The sequence below is a fragment of the Ornithorhynchus anatinus genome, chromosome X1, assembly GCF_004115215.2.
Source record: "Ornithorhynchus anatinus isolate Pmale09 chromosome X1, mOrnAna1.pri.v4, whole genome shotgun sequence".
Lineage (NCBI taxonomy): Eukaryota > Metazoa > Chordata > Mammalia > Monotremata > Ornithorhynchidae > Ornithorhynchus > Ornithorhynchus anatinus.
Genome location: NC_041749.1, coordinates 90,082,013 through 90,102,205, shown reverse-complemented (window position 1 = coordinate 90,102,205; position 20,193 = coordinate 90,082,013). Strand labels below are relative to the sequence as shown.

Here is a 20,193-nt window from a genome sequence, read left to right as displayed (position 1 = left end):
TGCATGAGAGAAGCAGCAGGGAGGGGGGAAAGGGGGGGGGTGGTTGAGGGCTTAGTCCAAGAAGGCTTTCTGAAGGAGATACGATTTCAGTAAGACTTTGAAGATGGACAGAATACTGGTCTGTCAGATATGTAGGTAGAGGGAGGATATGAGCAAGGGGTTGATGGCAGGTGAAGCAAGAGCAAGGGACAATGAGTAGATTGGTGTTAGAGGACCAAAGCTTGTGAGCTGGGTTGTGGGAGGGGAGAGAGCAGATTGATGACCTTAAAGCTGATGGAGAGAAGTTTCTACTTGATGCAGAGAGATATGGTCAACCATCTGAGGTACTTGGGAGAAGGGAGATGTAAGCTGAATGATAATCATAACTGTGGTATTTAAGTGCTTACTGTGTGCTAGGCACTATACTAAGCACCGGGGTAGATACAAAATAATTGGGGTGGAAACCGTTCCTGTCCCACATAGGGCTTCCGTTCTCTAATCCCATTTTTCAGATGAGGTAACTGAGGCCCAGAGAAGTTAAATGACTTGCCCAAGGTCACACACAGCAGACACATGGCAGAGTTGGGATTAGAATCCAGGTCCTTCTGACTCCCAGGCCCCTACCCTATCCAATAGGCCATGCTGCCTTTTTAGGTCCCTGACTAGAGCCCCTCTTAAAAGGAGAAGAACACTGCTCACTTAGCCATTTGCTAGGCTTTCCAGAGAGATGTTGGGGCTTGGAGGAAGGTCCTCCAGAGGCATGGGGGCCTTGGTGGGAAGAGAAAGACTGGGGTGAGGGAGATAAAGTTGGGATTGAACAGGCCCCTCCCTTTCTTTCTATTTCCCCTAGTCAGGAACATGCCAGGGGTTTTCTCATCTCCACTATCTTAAGGGTAGAAAAGAACTCCTAACTCTTTTTTGCTCCCTTGGAGAGAGGATTAAACAGCAATTCCACTTTAACCTAAATTTCTCCTGACTTCACATTAATATCCCACACTACCTTACCTATGCACTCTCCCGCTGAGAAACGGCAGACTCTGGCGGTTCTTCAAAATATGCCAGCAGAGAAGGGAGGGTCAAGCTTATGGCTGCCTGCAGTGGCAGTGAGAAAGGCTGGCCTGAGTGTACCAGGTTAAATGAATCAACACTTTCCTCCCTCCTCCTTTGCTCCTCCAATTCTTTCCATCTTTCTAATGAAGAAATTCAACCTGGCACCTTGTTAGCAAAAGCATTCTCAGCCTTGGCTACAACCAAGGACCTCCACCCCGCCCCACCCAAAGACCCCAGCTGTAATGCACTATTCAGTCTTTCCCTTTCACCCTATGCTATAACAATGAGTCATGAAGTCCTGAATCAATCAGTTGTATTTTTATAAGCACTTGCTGTGTGTAGAGCACTGTACTGAGCAGTTGGGGGGAAAAAAACAAAATAGTAGAGTTGGTAGATACATTCCTTGCCAACCAGGAGCTGAAGCAACTGTAGAAAGAAGCAAAAATTAAATCTCCTACCTCAAGAACACAAACGCCACACAGGCAGTCCTCGACTTCAGACTTTTTGAGTTAGTGACAGTGAAGCTTACAACATTTGAGTAATAACAAATGTGATATCTGTCTGACTCTGTGCAAAGCATTGTACTTAGTACTGGGGTAGATATAAGATAATCAGGTCAGACTCAGCCCCCGGCCCACATGAGTCTTCAGGGAGAGAGGGAGGGAACAGGTATTGCATCCCCATTTAACGGATGAAGCAAGTGAAGCACAGAGAAGTGAAGCAACTCACCCATGATCACACAGCAGGCAAGTGGCAGAGCCGGGAGTAGAACCTGGGTCCTCTGACTCCCAGGATCGTGCATTTTCCACTAGGCCATGCTACTTCTCAACATTTCTATATTGACGCTCTGTTTTGACTACACAGCTTCTTTCATCTTAAATCTCTGGCTCAGCGGGTAGAAGTGAGGGGAGATGCATGGGAGTGATGGAGAAACAATTTAAACACTGTGCTGGAGATTGAAAAAGGGAGGAAAGTTTCAAAAGGATGGGGGCGTTGGGGGGAGCAGAGTTAACAGGGAGAGTGGACACACCTGCTTTACTTCCCGTGAAGTAGAAGTCAGCTGTCTAAAATAGAACCTCTCTGATTCCATAGAAATACATCGATGGAGTTATAACCCTCATCTATAATTGATTTAGTATACCGTTCTGGGTAATTCCGATAAAGACAGGGTACCTGACCTTGATTCAGATACTATGTCCCACTTGTAACCTTGTTCCCAAGAGAAAATTGTTTCTGATTTATGATGTTTCAATTTAGATGAAATTTTTCAGGAATTAATTGTGTCATAAGCACAAGAACGGCCTGTACTGGGTCAGACCAATGTTCTGTCTCCAACAGTGGCACAGGAGGAGGCTTGGGGAGAAAGGAGTGTGGGTTGCTCTTCCTCCCCCTTATGTCTTTCCTCAGGGCAAATGATGGGCCACTTAAAACCAGTTAGAGAAGCAGCTTGGCTCAGTGGAAAGAGCCCGGGCTTGGGAGTCAGAGGTCATAGGTTTGAATCCCGGCTCTGCCACTTGTCAGCTGTGTGACTGTGGGCAAGTCACTTCACTTCTCTGTGCCTCAGTTACCTCATCTGTAAAATGGGGATTAACTGTGAGCCTCACATAGGACAACCTGATTACCCTGTATCTCCCCCAGCACTTAGAACAGTGCTCTGCACATAGTGAGTGCTTAACAAATACCATCATTATTATTATTAAAACATCTCTAACTTTTTTCCCCTATCATCCACCTAAACCTTTTTTGAGCTTTTGAACTCTCCTTCTAGGCCATTCCTGATTTTACCAAAATTCCTCCTGAACCTATCAAATGCCTCTCTGTGGGGAAATCAATCAATGATGGTAATAATAGTAATAATAATAATAATAATAATGATTGCATTTGTTAAGCGCTATGTGCCAAGCACTGTTCTAAGCACTGGGGGGGTACAAGGTAATTCATTCATTCATTCAATAGTATTTATTGAGTGCTTACTATGTGCAGAGCACTGTACTAAGCGCTTGGAATGGACAAATCGGTAACAGATAGAGACAGTCCCTGCCCTTTGACGGGCTTACAGTCTAACTGGGGGAGATGGACAGACAAGAACAATAGCAATAAATAGAATCAAGGGGATGAGCATCTCATTAAAACAATAACAAATAAATAGAATCAAGGAGATGTACATTTCATTAACAAAATAAATAGGGTAATGAAAATATATACAGTAGAGCAGATGAGTACAGTGCTGAGGGGATGGCAAGGGAGAGGGGGAGGAGCAGAGGGAAATGGGGGGAAAAGAGGGTTTAGCTGCGGAGAGGTGAAGGGGGGCGGTAGAGGGAGAAGGGGAGCTCAGTCTGGGAAGGCCTCTTGGAAGAGGTGAGCTGTAAGTAGGGTTTTGAAGAGGGGAAGAGAATTAGTTTGGCGGCGGTGAGGAGGGAGGACATTTCAGGACCGCGGGAGGATGTGGCCCAGGGGTCAACGGTGGGATAGGTGAGAATGGGGGACGGTGAGGAGGTGGGCGGCAGAGGAGCGGAGCATGCAGGGTGGGCAGTGGAAAGAGAGAAGGGAGGAGAGGTAGGAGGGGGCAAGGTGATGGAGAGCCTTGAAGCCTAGAGTGAGAAGGTAATCAGGTTGTCCCACATGGGGCTCACGATCTTAATCCCCATTTTACAGATGAGGTAACTGAGGTACAGAGAAGTGAAGTGACTTGCCCAAAGTCATACAGCTGACAAGCGGCGGAGCCGGGATTAGAACCCATGACCTCTGACTCCCAAGCCTGGGCTCTTTTCACTGAGCCAACTGAGCACTTACTGTATGATAATAATAATGATGATTTTTTTAAGCACTCATTATGTGCCAAGCGCTGTTCTAAGCACTGGGGTAGATAGAGTGTAATCAGGTTGGACAGAGTCCATGATGCACGTGGGGCTCACACTCTTAATCCTCATTTTACAGAGGAGGTAATCGAGGCCCAGAGAAGTAAAGTCATTCATTCATTCAATAGTATTTATTGAGCGCTTACTATGTGCAGAGCACTGTACTAAGCGCTTGGAATGAACAAGTCGTCAACAGAGAGAGAGAGACAATCCCCGCCCAAGTCATTTGCCCAAGGTCACACAGCAGACAAGTGGATTAGAACCCAGGTCCTTCTGACTCCCAGGCCCGTGCTCTACCCACTAAGCCGTGCTGCTAAGCAAAAAAACCAAGATTAGATTAGGAGATACTGTTCAGACAACGCGGTCTAGGCCAGGCCTGTCCAACCTGTTCCTGAGACTGGACAGCTTGTGTGTGGGCTGCCCATTTAAAAAGCTGCACATTATCAATCATTCAATCAAGACATTTACTAAGCACCTACTATATACTCCCGGCTCTGCCACTTGTCAGCTGTGTGACTGTGGGCAAGTCACTTAACTGCTCTGTGCCTCAGTTACCTCATCTGTAAAATGGGGATCAACTGTGAGCCTCACGTGGGACAACCTGATTACCCTGTATCTACCCCAGCGCTTAGAACAGTGCTCTGCACATAGTAAGCGCTTAACAAATACCAACATTACTATATGCAGAGCAATGTACTAAGTATTTGAGAGAATACAGAAGATTCAGTAGACATGATTCTTGCTCTCAAGGAGGTTATAAAGTCTCTGTAAATCCCCAACAACCTTAGACATTATGAAATAGGTCTAGTCACCAATTTCCTTTTCTAATCTCAATTTCTGTGGCCTAGTGGAAAGAGCACAGGCCTGGGAGTCAGAGGACCTGGGTTCTAATCCTGGCTCTACCACTTGTCTGCTGTGTGACCTTGGACAAGCCACTTAATTTCTCCCTGCCTCATTTACCCCCTCTGTAAAATGGCGATGAAGTCTGTGAGCCCCATGTGGGACAGAGACTGTGTCTGACGCGATTACTTTATATCTACCCTGGTGCTTAGTACAGTGCCTGGCAAATAGTACGCGCTTTAACCAATACCACGATTATTGTTATTTTGCTGACAGTTTTAGTGGGTGGGACTTTTATGAGGACAGGGACATTGCTCCAAGACTAGGTGGATAGAAAAAGATGGAGGGAGAGAGAGAGAGAGAGAAAAGAGGGTCTCTCTCTCTCATCTCCCTCACTCCTGCTCTCCCCCACGTTCCACCCCCATATCCAGCCACCCCTCTGGATTGTAGCTGCAGGAACCTGGCTCCTTGGTCCAAGCAGGAGAAGATGCTGGGCTTGGTGGACTGCAGGCAGGCCACGCATTTAACAGGTCGGGTCTAGAGTAAAGGTCTGTGAGATGAGAGTCAGAGCTTGCTTCTTATGATAACTTCAGCAAGAAATCAGTGTGCAAAACTCTAAACAGCACTTCAGAGGCAGAGGAAATGGAGAAGCCATCAATCGATGGCATTTACTGAGCACTTACTGTGTATAGAGCACTGTACTGTACACTTGGGAGAGTAGAGGAGCAGCGTGGCTCAGTGACAAGGGCCCAGGCTTGGGAGTCAGTGGCTCTAATCCCGGCTCCGCCGCTTGTCAGCTGTGTGACCTTGGGCAAGTCACTTAGCTTCTCTGTGCCTGTTATCTCATCTGTAAAATGGGGATGAAGACTGTGAGCCCTACGTGGGACAAACTGATGACCTTGTATCTACCCCAGTGCTTAGAACAGTCCTTGGCACATAGTAAGCCCTTAACAAATACCAATATATATTTTTTAATTTTACAATACAGTTGGTAGACACGATCCCTGCACACGAGGAGCTTACCATTTGAAGGAGATTGTAGATGTATAGATATGTATTTATGTACATGTCTGTGGCATATATTGTAAATGATTGATTTCTATTAATGTCTGTCTCCCCCCTCTAGACTGTAAAGCTTGTCGTGGGCAGGGAACGTGTCTATCAACTCTGGTGTATTGGACATTCCCAAGCAGGGAATGGGGTATCAGAGTGCTTAGGGGGCCTAGACCCAAGTGCATAGATGACATGGAAAGGAGGGGGAATAGGGTAGGGAGATGATGAGTGGTTAGGGAAAGCTTCTTGAAGGAGATATGATTTATTCATATAAATGTCTGTTCCCCCTCTAGACTGTAAGCTTGTTATGGGCGGGGAACGTGTCTACCAACTCTTGTTATAATGTACTCTCCCAAGTGCTTAGCACAGCGCTCTGCATACAGGAAGCCCTCAATAAATATCGTCGATTGACAGACCGATATGATTTTAGTGGGGTTTTAAAGATGGGGAGAGTAGTGGCCTGTCAGATATGAAGAGGGAGGGAGTTCCAGGCAAGAGGTGGGGTGTGGGCAAGAGGTTGATGGCGAGAGAGTCGAGATTGAGGTTCATCAAGTAGGTTGCTGTTAGAGGAGCGAGGCGTGGGGGTTGGATTGTAGTGGGAGATGAGTGGGGATAGGTAGGCGGCAGAGAACTGATTGAGTGCCTTAGAGCCGGTGATGAGGAGATGCTGATTGATGCGGAGGGAGCAGCCACTGGAGGTCCTTGAGGAGTGGGGAGACGTGGACTGACCTGTTTTGCACAAAAATGATCTGGACAGCAGAGTGAAGTATAGTCGGTAGAGAGGAGAAATGAGTCACAGGAAGGTAAGTGAGAGGTTGATGCAGTAATCAAAGAGGGAAGTGATTAGTGCGCCGAGCAGCACAACAGTTTGAATGGAAGGGAAGGGCAGATTCTAGAGATGTTGTGAAAGTAGAACTGACAGGATTTGATGACACACTGAAGAAGCAGGTTGAAGGGGAAAAATGAGGAGAGGATAATTCCAAAGTTGTGTGGTTGTGATTCAGTAGGAATGGTGGTGTTATCTACAGGGATGGGAAAGTCACGGGGAGGACAGGGTTTGCATGGGAATATGAGGAGTTCTGTTTTGGACATGTTTGAGGTGTCGGTGGGACATTTATCATCACCACCGCCAATCCTCCCTGTCTCACAACCTGAAACTTTGGTGTTATCCTCGACTCATCTCACTCGTTCAATCCACGTATTCAATCTGTCACCAAATCCTGTTGGTGCAACCTTCACGACATAGCTGAAATCTGCCCTTTCCTCTCCATCCAAACTGCTACTATGCTGAACCATGCACCTATCCTTTCTTGCCTCGACTACGGCATCAGCCTCCTCACTGAACTCCCTTGCCTCCTGTCTCTCCCCCCTCCAGACCATACCTCACTCTGCTGGCCCGAATCATTTTTCCAAAAAAGGTTTTAGTCTATGCTTCCCCATTCCTCAGAAACCTTCAGTGGTTGCCCATCCACCTCCACATCGAACAGAAACTCCTTACCATTGGCTTTAAAGCACTCGATCACCTTGCCCCCATCTACCTCACCTGGCTGATTTCTTACTACGATCCAGCGTGTTTGCTTTGCTCCTCTAACATCAACCTACTCACTGTACCTTGATCTCATCTGCCTCAGGGCTGGCTCCTCGCCCACCTCCTGCCCCTGACCTGGAACTCCCTCCCCATCCATACCTGATGGACCACCACTCTCCAGCGTGGCTCATTGGAAAGAGCACGGGCTTTGGAGTCAGGGCTCATGAGTTCGAATCCCAGCTCTGCCACTTGTCAGCTGTGTGACTGTGGGCAAGTCACTTAACTTCTCTGTGCCTCAGTTCCCTCATCTGCAAAATGGGGATTGACTGTGAGCCCCACGTGGGACAAGCTGATTCCCGTGTCTACCCCAGCGCTTAGAACAGTGCTCGGCACATAGTAAGCGCTTAACAAATACCAACATCATTATTATTATTATCACTCTCCCCACCTTCAAAGTCATTAAAATCACATGTCCTCCAGGAGGTCTTTCCCAACTAAACCCTCATTTCCCCTACTCTCTCTCCCCTCTACATCACCCTCTCACTTGGATCCGCACCCTTCATTCAACCCACAGTACTTGTATACATATCCGTAATCGATTTTAATGTCTCTCTCCCCCCCTCTAGACTGTAAGCTCCTTGTGGGCAGGAAATATGTCTACCAACTCTGTTCTAGGGTTAATCTCCTAAACTCTTAGTACAGTGCTTTACACCGTAAGCGCTCAATAAATACATTGATTGATTGATCGAAGTAGAGAGGTCTTGAAGGCAGGAGGAAATGCAAGACTGCAGAGGAGATAGGTCGGGGCTGGATCAGTCGATTCGGAGGTCTTCCGGGCAAAAATGGTAGGCATGAAGTGAAGCTACTTATTCGTTCCACTCTACCTGGTAAGAATCTTGGGAGAAGAAGTATGAAATACCTCAGAAGATAGATGGTGATCAAATAACTTCTAGTCTTTTATCAGAACACGTGTAAAAATCACGTGTACTGATAATAATAATAATAATAATAATGGTGATATTTGTTAAGCACTTACTATGTACAAAGCACTGTTCTAAGCGCTGGGGGGATACAAGGTGATCAGGTTGTCCTATGTGGGGTTCACAGTTTTAATCCCCATTTTACAGATGAGGTAACTGAGGCACAGAGAAGTGAAGGGACTTGCCCAAAGTCACACAGCTGGCAAGCGGCGGAGCTGGGATTAGAACCCATGACCTCTGACTCCCAAGCTATCGCACTCTCCTAAGTGATTAGCCCAGGGCTCTGGGCACAGAAGGTGCTCAATAAATACTCTCAATTGATGGGTCGACAAGCAGCGTGGCACAGTGGAAAGAGCACGGGCTTTGGAGTCAGGGCTCATGAGTTCGAATCCCAGCTCTGCCACTTGTCAGCTGTGTGACTGTGGGCAAGTCACTTAACTTCTCTGTGCCTCAGTTCCCTCATCTGTAAAATGGGGATTGACTGTGAGCCCCACCTGGGACAACCTGATTCCCCTGTGTTTACTCCAGCGCTTAGAACAGTGCTCTGCACATAGTAAGCGCTTAACAAATACCAACATCTACTGTCACCTGGAGAGCTTATTGGTCAACTGGCAGCACTGTAGGGCGCCATCCCCTTGGATGGCATGGAGCCAGTGGCAGACATCCCCCACCCACCAGGCCGCCAGGCTGAGGGGCAGAACTTTCAGAGGGTAGGAGCTTTCTCTCACCCGCTGGAAAAAATCACCAAAGCGCATCTTCTCCCTCACGCTAGCGGCCCCAGGGCCCTGTTGGGGGTGGGACGGCGAGGGGGGGGCGGCCCACTTCTGAAGGTACCGCTGTTAGCTGTGAGCAAAATTCAGGGATGACCGGCTGCATCTTCTGGGCCCCGGCCGGGAAATCCTCCCCCACCTCCCGCCCCAGCTGGCTCTTGCTGGCTGCTGCCGCCCCTCCCCTCTCCCCCGCAACCTCTCAGGGCCATCCACCCTGGGATTGCCGACTTCTTGTTCCAGTTGTTGCAGGTTCTCGGTTACATTATGTTTTCGGTTTGCGGCTCTTCGGTTCAAGAGCCTTGACCATCCTGATATGGATCGTGAGAGTGGGGGAAGGGTGAAGTCTAGTAGCTTCCACAATTTTCTGAAGCATTGGTTTCCATCTTGGTTCCAAGGGGAGAGTACGGTTAAAGGTGAGGTGTAGGAGCTGACCATACAACCGTACAGTCCAGTTTAATAGTCTCTGTGATATCTGTTGAGTACTTACAATGTGATGAGCACCACATGGAGCACTGGGGTAGGCAAGATAGGTTGGACACAGTCCCTATTCTCACTGGGGCCTCACCGTCTAAGTAGATTAGCAGGGTGATCCTGGATTTTTTTCTTTTTCTGGTAAACTGCCCTGGGCAATTTTTGACAAATGTACAAATATCCCAGTTAACCATTAAGCCAAATTTGTCCGCCCCCTCTTTTCCCTCCCCACTCACCAATATATTCTCACCTACTTTAAATGCTTGGATGTCTGCTTTTGGTTGAAAGGACAAAGGATAAAATAAGATGAACAGTTTGAGCTGCAAGTGCTGGGGCCAGTCAGCGAGCCTCGATGTGCTTTCATTTAAGCTCGTCATCACTTGCTATAATACAGGGTGTCCTACCCCCTAAAAGCAGCGTGGATCAGTGGAAAGAGCCCGGGCTTGGGAATCAGAGGTCATGGGTTCTAATCCCAGCTCTGCTGCTTGTCAGCTGTGTGACCTTGGGCAAGTCACTTCACTTCTCTGTGCCTCAGTTACCTCACCTGTAAAATGGGGACTAAGACTGTGAGCCCTACGTGCGACAATCTGATTACCTTGTATCTACCCCAGCGCTTAGAACAGTGCTTGGCACATAGTAAGCACTTAACAAATACCAACATTATTATCATTATTACTGGGAGCATGTCGTGGGCAGGGAATGTGTCTACTGACTCTGTCGCATTGTACTCTCCCAAGCACTTATTACAGTGCTCTGCACACAGTAAGTGTTCAATAGATTTTATTGATTGCAGAGCCCTGTTCTAAGCATGCGGGAGAGTACGCTACAATAGAGAAGGTAGACATGCTCCCTGCCCACAAGGAGTTTACCTGCCCCAGAAGTCCAGTTATCCCCGCCTCAGTAATCCACTGGCATGGATCTGGAGGTAGAGAGGTCAACTGGTATTGCTGAGAAGCTGGTGAAATTTCTTTCTTTATTATGGAATTTGTTAAATAACTCATTATGAGAAGCAGTATGGACTAGTGGATAGGGCACGGGCCTGGGAGTCAGAAGGACCTGGGTTCTAATCCTGACTCCACCACTTGTCTGCTGTGTGACCTTGGGAAAATCACTTCACTTTCCTGTGCCTCAGTTCCCTCATCTGTAAAATGGGGATGAAGACTGTGAGCCCCATGTGGGATAGGGACTGTGTCTGACCCATTTAGTTTTTATCTGCCCCGGCACTTAGAACAGTGCTTGACACATAGTAAGTGCTTAATGAATACCACCATTATTATTATTGTTATTGTGTGCCAGGCACTGTACTGTATTGGAGTAGATACAAGCTAATTACTTTGGATACCATCCATGACCCACGTGAGGCTCACAGTGCTAATATCCATTTTATAGATGAGGTAACTGAGGCACAGAGAAGTTAAGTGACTTACCTAAGGTCACACAGCAGATAAGTGGCAGAGTCAGAATTAGAACTCAGATCCTTCTGACCCCCACCCCCGAGCCTGTGCTCAATCCACTGGGCCACCCTGCTTCTCGATTTCCTCCCAGCCCCATTAAAGGAGGGAGAGAGTGGGCTCCTGATCAAATGCTTGGATCTTATCACACACTCTGTGTGTGGGGGTAGGGGAAGAGTCCATCATTTCCTGCATTAATAATAATAACGTTGGTATTTGTTAAGCATTTACTATGGGCAGAGCACTGTTCTAAGCGCTGGGGTAGATACAAGGTCACAGTCTTCATCTCCATTTTGCAGATGAGGAAACTGAGGCACAGAGAAGTTAGAGAAGCAGCGAGGCTCAGTGGAAAGAGCCCGGGCTTGGGAGTCAGAGGTCATGGGTTTGAATCCCGGCTCTGCCACTTGTCAGCTGTGTGACCGTGGGCAAGTCACTTCACTTCTCTGTGCCTCAGTCACCTCATCTGTAAAATGGGGGTTAAGATTGTGAGCCTCACGTGGGACAACCTGATTACCCTGTACCTACCCCAGCTCTTAGAACAGTGCTCTGCACATAGTAAGCGCTTAACAAATACCAACATTATCATTAAGTGACTTGCCCACAGTCACACAGCTGCCAAGTGGCAGAGCCGGAATTCGAACCCATGACCTCTGACTCCCAAGCCCGGGCTCTTGCCACTGAGCCACGCTGCTTCTCTGAGCTCCGACCTCCCTAGCTGTGTCTACACTTTTGCCTCTTTGTCCCCACTTACCCCAGAATCAGGGATTCCTTATCCCCAAAAGGCCACCACTGATGCTTGACCTGGGGTTTTGACAAGGGTGGGACTGGTATCGCATTGGCCAGAAGTTGAATCATGTGGGGCTAAATGCTGCCAAAGCCACAGGTTTTGGAAGGGTTAGGAAGAGGCTCATCTGCAGGAGGGTTGCGGGGGAAACATGCCACAGGAGGGGAGCTTGGGTGTTGAATCCAGTGCCTTTCCTGGTGAGGGCTCCATTTGTCCAGGCTGAGCAATCATTAGGTTTGGCTCCTTCTGCTCCCACTGCCCCTGTGGCCCTTTGCAGAGCTAAATAAGGTTCCCAGTGCAGCCCTCTGAGGAGGAAGATGACTTGTGGAGGACTCTTGGTTCACAGCAGGGAGGTGCATCCTCCTCCAGAAGAGCTTGTCATCTTCTGGGCTTTGGAATACTGCCTCTGCCACTTGTCTGCTGCGTGACCTTGGGTAAGTCGCTTCACTTCTCTGTGCCTCAGCTCCTTTATCTGTAAAATGGGGATTGAAACAGGGAGCCCATGTGGGACAGGAACTGTATCCAACCCGATTTGCTCGTATCTACCCCAGTGCCTAGTACAGTGCTTGGCATATAGTAAGCGCTTAACGAATACCACAGTTATTATTTAGTTAGGAGGATCTCTGGTCCACCTTGAAGGAGCGGCCTGAGGTGGAGGAAGGAACTGGGCTGGGCTCTCTCCACGGGCTGTTCAGTCGACTGTGCAGGATGAGGCCGTGATGGAGCAGCGTAGTTTAGAGGAAAGAGCCCAGGCTTGGGAGTCAAAGGTCGTGGGTTCTAATCCCAGATCTGCCACTTGTCTGCTGTGTGACCTTGGGCAAGCCACTTAATTTCTCTGTGCCTGTTACCTCATCTGTAAAAGGGTGGGGGGGGTGTCGAGGCTGTGAGCCCCATGTGGGCCAACCTGATTACCTTGTATCTACTCCAGCAGTGCTTGGCATGTAGTAAGTGCTTAACGAATACCATCATTCTTCTAGACTGTGAGCCCGTTGTGGGGGAGGAATTGTCTCTATCCATTGCCGAGTTGTACTTTCCAAGAGCTTAGTACAGTAGTCTGCACAAAGTAAGCGCTCAATAAATACGACTGAATGAATGAACGGCACCTCCGCTGGCAGGAAGGGAGTTGGTGAGGCCCTGAGGACATGCAGCTGAAGAGAGTGGTGCCTCTAGTCAGGGCCAGATCAGACCCCAATCCGGTTTTGTACTTTAGCCTCATCTTCCCTCACCCAGTCCCCTCCATCATGGGGGTGGGGGAGGAAAGAGAAGGAGGAGAAAGGGGCCTAGATAAAGCAGGTCCATGCCCCTTCTGCGGGGTGTGTGTATGTTGTAGGAGGATGGGGAGAGGAAAGGAGAGAGAAGAGCATAAAGCACTTCTTCAATCCCCGCCCTCCCCCCCCCCCAACACACCTCCCCATTTCCGGCTCCTGTCAGTCTGGCTGCTCTGATGGTGCTGAAAGCAAAACCTAAAGTCTGCCCGATACTCTCATCCTCCAGCCCGCACCTCGAAAAATAACCCAACTGTTGACTCAACCCCTAACTGTTGTGGGAGCCTGAGGCTTGCCAAGTTCAAGGTCCCAGCTCCGGCCCGTTGATATCTCTCCTCTTTCCTCCCCAACCTGCCTTCACCCCTCCCAAGCAAATCACACAAAGGATGGAGGGGACTAGGTGAAGGAGGATGAGGCTGAAGTGCAAAGGCTGATTGGTGTCTGGTCTGGCCCTGACTGGAAGCAGCACTCTCCTCGTTTTACACTGCGTGTTAGGGGACAGAGCGGGGAGCTGGGATGTTGCTGGAGAGAGGGAATATGGGGGAAAGCTTCGAATCGCAGCTTCAAATCCTAGCTAGTATTTAAGGTGAAATAGCTGCCATTCTTGCAGCAGTGGGTGCCGGCTGGGGAATTTCCCTCTATTCAATCAATCAATCAATCAATCAGTGGTATTTATCGAGCGCTGTGCGCAGAGCACTTGGGAGAATATCATGGATTCGGTAGCCGTGTTCCTTGCCCACGAGGAGCTCAGTCTAGGGGGGAGATGGATAGTAAATTATGGACATGTACCTAAACGTTGTGGGGGCTGAGGGTGGGAGGAACGTCGAGTCCTAAAGGGTACAGACCCATGTGTTAGGGCAATGCAGAAGGGAGAAGGAGAAATGAGGGCTTAGGCGGGAAGGCCTCTTGGACAAGATGTGCTTTCAATAAGGCTTGGGGCGGGGGGAGAGTGGCAGTCTGTCATCTATAAAGTGGGGAGGAGTTCCAGGCTAGATAGAGGATGTGGGCAAGGGGTCAGGAGCAAGACAGACGACATCGAGGTACAGCGAGTACTTGCTAGAGGTAAAGGAGCAAAGCGTGCGGGCCGGTTTGTTAGTAGGAAATCAGTGAGGCACGGTAGGCAGCGGGGGAGAGGTGACGAGTGGTTTAAAGCCGACAGTGAGGAGTTTTTGACGCAGAGGTGGACGGGCAACTATTGGAGGCTTTTGAGGAGTGGGGAAGATGTGGACTGAATGTTTTTTTTGTTTTTGTTTTTTTTTTTTTTTAAGAAAAATGATCCAGACAGGAGAATGAAGCATAGACTGGAAGGGAGAGATGGGGGCAGGGAGGATCATTAAGGAGGCAGACGCAGTAGTCAAGGTGGGATATCTGTTCACTAAATTCAACTGGTGTGGGGAAACCCACCTCTCCAATTGCTGCTTAAACCCTCTTTAAAAGTAAGAACCTGGTTTGGAGCCTAGGTGGGAGAGGAGGGATCAGGCTCGTGGCCCCCAAATCCCCAAACCTTAAACTGCATAGGTCCAAAGACTTTCCAGCTCTGTACCCTTTGTGGGGGGTTTGCTTCACTCGGGGTCCAAGTCTCAGGCCAGGCACGACTGCATAACAGAGGAGGGGAGAGAGGGGTTTGTAATCCTGGCCACCGGGAGGCTCATAAGTATCGTGGCACCTGTTGGAGCATTTAAACAAGGTCAGGGGTTGTGGGTGGGCCGGAGACTCAGCTGCACATCCCGGCCCTGGCTCTCAACAGGAATGGCGGGGAAGGTGGGGGTGGGACGTGGAACGGGAGGAGTTATCCTGTTGAAATGCCGCAGTGAGGGTGGGGTACTATCACCTCTCATCCTGAGGGGCGGGAGAGGAATGGCACTTGGGGAAGTCCCACGGTTGGGGACTAGATTGAGTGAGGGGAGAGGGGAGGCGCTGAGCATCCGATGGGAGCTCTCACCGTACGGGAGAGAGGTGATGTGCTTCTCGCCACCCTCGTTTAAAGACCAAGGGGGCAGTAACGTTTCCCTACTCGGATGTGTTCTGTCCCGTGTGGTGGTGCCCTGCTGTCAACCCAGAAAGAGTAAATCCACAGGTTTTAAAACAATTTATTGAGCGAAAAAAAAAAAAGAAAAAAAAAAAAGGCCAACGAAGACAAGTGAAAGCGCCGAGAACAGAGCTGAACACTAAGTTCGGGAAGGACCCCGGAAGGCCGGGCCCCGAGCGATTGTACGCTACGCACAAAAGGCAGAAAAGTTCCCTCCCGCACGTGGGGCTCATTAGTCCCGATGACCCCCCGGCCTCGCCGCGGTGCTGGAGACTGGAGCCCTAGGGAGGGGGGCGTGCCCCTCGCCCGCTCCGGAGTCGCCACTCGCTCCCCCCTCCCACCCCCAACCTCCCCGTCCTCCCACCCCCAACCTCCCCGTCCTCCCACCCCCAACCTCCCCGTCCTCCCACCCCCTTCCCCCCCGCCCCCTCCCCAGCGCGCCAGGAGACTCATAGCCAACCAGCGACGCCAGCTGCTCCCTCCCCAGCTCCCCGAGCGGGCGTCGGCTCAAGCCATTGGCGCTTAAAGTCCCGTCGCTATGGGGACGGTCTCGTTGCCAATGGCGAGAGCCAATAAGGGCGTCGCCGGGGCTCTTTCAAAATTCTAAAGCAAACAAACAAACAAACACCCCCCCCCCAAAAAAAAAAAAGAGCTACAATAAGGGGGAGGGGAAAGAGGAAATAAAGGGCCACGACCCACCTCCCCACATACCCCCTCTAGGTCCCGGGGCTCAGACCTGGTGTGGGTCCCGAGCCAGGGCTAGGTCTGCTGGGTAAACAGTACAAAACTTACACGGAGGGTAAAAAAATAGAGGGTCGGGGGCGGGGGAGGGGGGGAGGGAAGGAAGGACAACGAACCGATCGCTATAAAAATAACGATTTTACCGTACAGGCAGCGGATAGAACACGACACGAGAACGCGCGAGTAAAAGCAGAGCCTGCGGCAGCGTCTCTGCCTCTCTTCCCCCCCTCCCACCCCCAACCCCACCCCCGCGGTCCCCGGGCACCTCGCCTAGTAGAGTTCACAAGAGTGGAAGGGCTCGGCGGTTTGGTGACGGCCGCTGCCGCCATGGGGATCGGTAAAGGGTGAGGGGAAGGGCGAGCCATCCCGCCGCCGCCCCCCTCCCACTCCTCCCCCGCCCCTCCCCCACCCAACTAAGAAGGTGGCCCCGGGAACTGGGGGCGACGGCGACCTCACTTCCTGCCCTTGGGCACCTTGGGGACACTGGGCTTGACCGACTTCTTCACCTTCTTGCCCCCGGAGGCGGTCGCCTTCTTTGCCGCCTTCTTGGCCTTGCCTTTATCCTTCTTGCCGCCGGCGCCTTTCTTGTGAGACCTCTTCTCGGGCTTCTTGCCCTTGACGGGCTTTTTGTCGGCGCGCCGAGCAGCCGAGGAAGTGGACGGAGTGGCCTTTTTGGCTCTGTGGGATGAGGAAGAAGCGGAACTCTTCCTGTCGCTGGTTCCGCCGCCGCCGCCGCCGCCGCCGCCCCCTTCCAGTTTCTTCTTGTTGAGCTTAAAGGAGCCGTTCGCCCCGGTTCCCTTCACCTGCAGGAGAGTGTCGTTCTGGACCAGCGCCTTGATGGAGTACTTCAGGTAGGTCCGCCCGTTCTGCTGATCGAACCAGGCCACCTTCTTGGCCTCGTTGTAGATTTTGGCCAGGGAGGAGCCGTTGCGCTCACCCAGCTTGCGGATGGTCTCCACGACCAGCTGGCTGTATTTGCCCGGCTGGTTCTTCTTCTTGTTGTTCTTCTTCTTCTTGGAGGGCGACAGGGAAGAGCCGCCCCCCGCCTTGGCCTTCTTGGAAGCGGGTTTCTTCTCGGGGGTATCGGGCGCCTCTTCGGCCGGGGTGAGGGGCAGCGCCTCTTCCAGCTCGACGGACATGGTGGCGAAGGGGTTCGGGTGCGGCAGCGCTGAGGCCGGGCGGGGGCTGGGTAGGTGGCTGGATGGGTGTGTGTGGGGGGTGGGGGTAGGTGGCTGGGGGCGGGGGGTAGGTGGCTGGCTGGGTGGGCGGGTAGGTAGGTAGGTGGGAGCGGGGGTGCCGGAACCGAGCCGCTAGCGCCTGCGCCCCTCCTTGGCCGCCGCGATGCGATCTGGCTGGGCGGGCCGCCGCACGCCTCTTATATGGCTTGGAGACGGACCACGTTGAGAACAACAACAGCCTGGGCCGGGGCCAGCACCAACTTGTGCTTCTTCGAGCCCCTTCCCGGCCCTTTATTTCCCGCTCCGGAGCCTCTTCGGCTCCGGGATTGCCGCAGCCCCCTTCCCTGGACGGTGCCCAACCCCCCGGCACCCTATCGGGGCCAGCCGAGAACGAGAAGGAGCTCGGAAAGGGAAATAGAAGGGTGCACCCTAGGCTCGGGGAGCGGGAGAGGAGGGGGGCGCCCTCTTTGGGGGCCATTATCGCCCCCCCGGGGTGCCGACCCTCGGCCCCGAGGCGGGTCCCCGAAAGACAAGAGTGTGGTGCTGGGATCTGAGCCCTCGCGGGGCCACGGGGGGCTCCGCCGGGGGCAATGCCCCGACTTTAATTTGTTGTAACTAACACAGTGCACGCCCTCACGTGGTCGGCCGGAGCAACATTGTTAACTCTGCAAGAGAAACTTCCAGGGGGGTCCAAGCCTGATCCAGAGAGGATCCGGGGGTTCCGAAGAGGCATTAGGGCTTAGGGGACCCCGCGCCACTCGGGAGGGTGTGTGCGTGTGGTGGGGGGCAGCCGCCTCCCTCAGAGCCCTTTATTGTCTTCCTTACGCTTACCCCCTCCACTCCCCTCCAGGTTCTCGCTCCCCCTCCCCCCTCACCTCCCCCGTTACCCCAATACGGAATTACGGGTGCCGAGAGAGCTGGACCCCTCGTCCCCGAAACTCGGGGATCCCCCACTAAACCCCCTAAATCCTCGTCTACGTTGTAAGTTGTCTGCTTCGAATGCAGCATTTCTCTTTTCGGCCCCTCCCCCCCGCCCCTTCCCGAATGTGCATGAAAGAAAGGGCCCAGCGCACCCCAAGATTAAGGGTGACATTTTGTGAGAAGAGCAACTCCGTCTGGGGACGGACGACGGGTGGAGGTGGCATTTTTTCCCTCCCCGTGATGTTTGGGAGGGGAACGGCTGGCTGCTGGGCTGGGGGGAGGGGAGGACTGGGCAAGCTTCTGCTCAGGTTGAGTTCTCCCCGGAGAGAATCGGGTTTGGTAAGAAAACATGGGGTTCGGATGTTAGGGGGCGGGGGGTGTGGGGAGGGGAACAGGGGTTGGCGGGCTTTTTACAAACCCAAAGGAGAACCAGTTCCAAAGGCACCTGGAGAGGGGGCGGTGCTCTTCGGGATGAGGCGAGGGAGAGATGATTTGCCTTAGGGAAGAAGATATCCCCTCCAGAACTGGGGGGGAGGGGGAGGTGGTGGCGAGGTTTGGGTTATGGGGGGGGGTGTTTCTGGTTTGTATTTTGCTTTTTTACGGTGGTGGAGATGGGGGGGCGGGTGGGGAACGATCGCCTGAGGGCAGAGCGCTGATCTACAGGAATGGAGGATGATCTGGTGGGGGGAGGAGGTGGCAGAGAAGGGGGGTGCGGAGAAAAGGGCGCGGATTTCGGGGGGGGGAGGGAGGGGATTTTATCGTAGATTTCAAGGGGGGAATGATGCCTATTCAGTGCCTTGGAATGAAAAGCAATAATTTTCCCTCCACGCCCCGCACCCCGCCTGGAACAGGTTCAGTCCTGGAGGGGGGAGGGGGGGTCCTTGTCAGTTAAGCTTCACGCCCCCATCCCTCTCTGCCTTGTGGGGACCCCCCCGGCAGGGGCTAACTGCTTTATGACTCACTCTGGAGCTGTAGTTTTACACCGTCGCAGCGAGAGAGGCGGCTAAAGGCGAGGCGCTTATCTTTCGCCCATCTTCAACTCGTGGTCGCTGCGAACATGGACAAAATCGCCTGTCCTCCTTCCCCGTGCCCCATTCCTCTGCTCTCCCCCCCTCCGCGTCTAGCACTTAACATCTCCCTCCAAGAGAAGGGGGAGGGGAGAAAAAAGGGTCTGGCTCCAACCAGTTATGGGGAGCAGCTGCATTCCCCCTTGATTGCTGCTTCCTTTCTGAAGCTTGTCACAAAGAATCTTCTCCCGATGGGACGAAGGAGGCAGGGCCTGCTCTCCCTCTGTGAATCCACCGATCTGTTCCCTGAGCGCTTCCCCCGCCCCCTCCCCTGGCCATCTCTCTCCCCAGAGAGGCATCCCCGGCAGGGTACAATGAATCTTCCCTTCTGTGGATCCTAACGGCTGGGTTACATTCTTGTCGTTTCCCAGATCACGGGTCCCGAAGGGGTACCGTCCACTGCGGGGCTGGGGCCCATGCGGACCCTAGGCCTGGAAGGAGGCTCGGGGGTCTGAGCGGTACCGGGCAGCACAACTTTGTCGAGAGCAAGGAGAGTAAAGGGTGTTCCAGAGCGGGAATTCAGGGAAGAAGAGAGCCCAGACAGTTATGGAGTAGGAGGAAATGAGAGGAAGTGGTAGTGAGGGAGAGGAATTGAGACTGCTTCCAGGAAGGAGCAGACATGACAGGGAGAGTGAGACCGGCCAGCGAGTGAATGCCAGAGGAGGAAAATTGGGCTGTCTGAGAATAGAGGTAATAGAGTGAGGCGAGGGAAAGGCGAATGGGGTGCTGCGTGAGTCACCGGTTAACAAAAGCAGGAGGATTAGGGATGAAATGGGAGACGGGAAGAGACTCAGAGACCCAGGAGAAATGGGATGGAGGCAGTTTCTGTTGCCCAGCTAAGAGGTTCAGGGAAGGTGAACCCCCAACTGGGCAGAGCAGGAAGAACTAAACGAGGCCAAGGTAGGAGGGTTGAGGTGAGGCCAGGGTGGGAGGGTGACGTGGCTGAGGCAAAAGAGGAGCCCAGAGGATGCCTGGCACCGACTCCAACTTCTGCTCCTTCTGGGTCTCTGAGTACTCTCTGGTGTGGTCAGAGAAGAGGGTAGAGCACCACTAACAGTTACTAGTGAAAAGCATGGGACAGGAGCATGGGTCATCACAAAGGAGAAAGCCACTTAACTGGGCCTGTTACTGCTATTATTATGGTATGTGTTAAAAGCATTTAACTATATGTCCAAATGTTCTAAGCACTGGGGGAAGACACAAATTAATCAGGTCGTTGGTGAGTTTC

At 51.9% G+C, this 20,193-nt stretch overlaps 1 protein-coding gene across 1 annotated transcript; it reads right to left on the bottom strand.

Annotated features, from left to right (window-relative positions):
* Positions 1–15,918: 15,918 nt before the first annotated feature.
* LOC100081423 (histone H1.10) lies at positions 15,919–17,142 on the bottom strand. Its single transcript, XM_001512176.5, has one exon. It carries the CDS (start codon positions 16,936–16,938, stop codon positions 16,252–16,254), a length of 687 nt encoding a protein of 228 aa, XP_001512226.2. The 5' UTR covers positions 16,939–17,142; the 3' UTR covers positions 15,919–16,251.
* Positions 17,143–20,193: the final 3,051 nt, after the last annotated feature.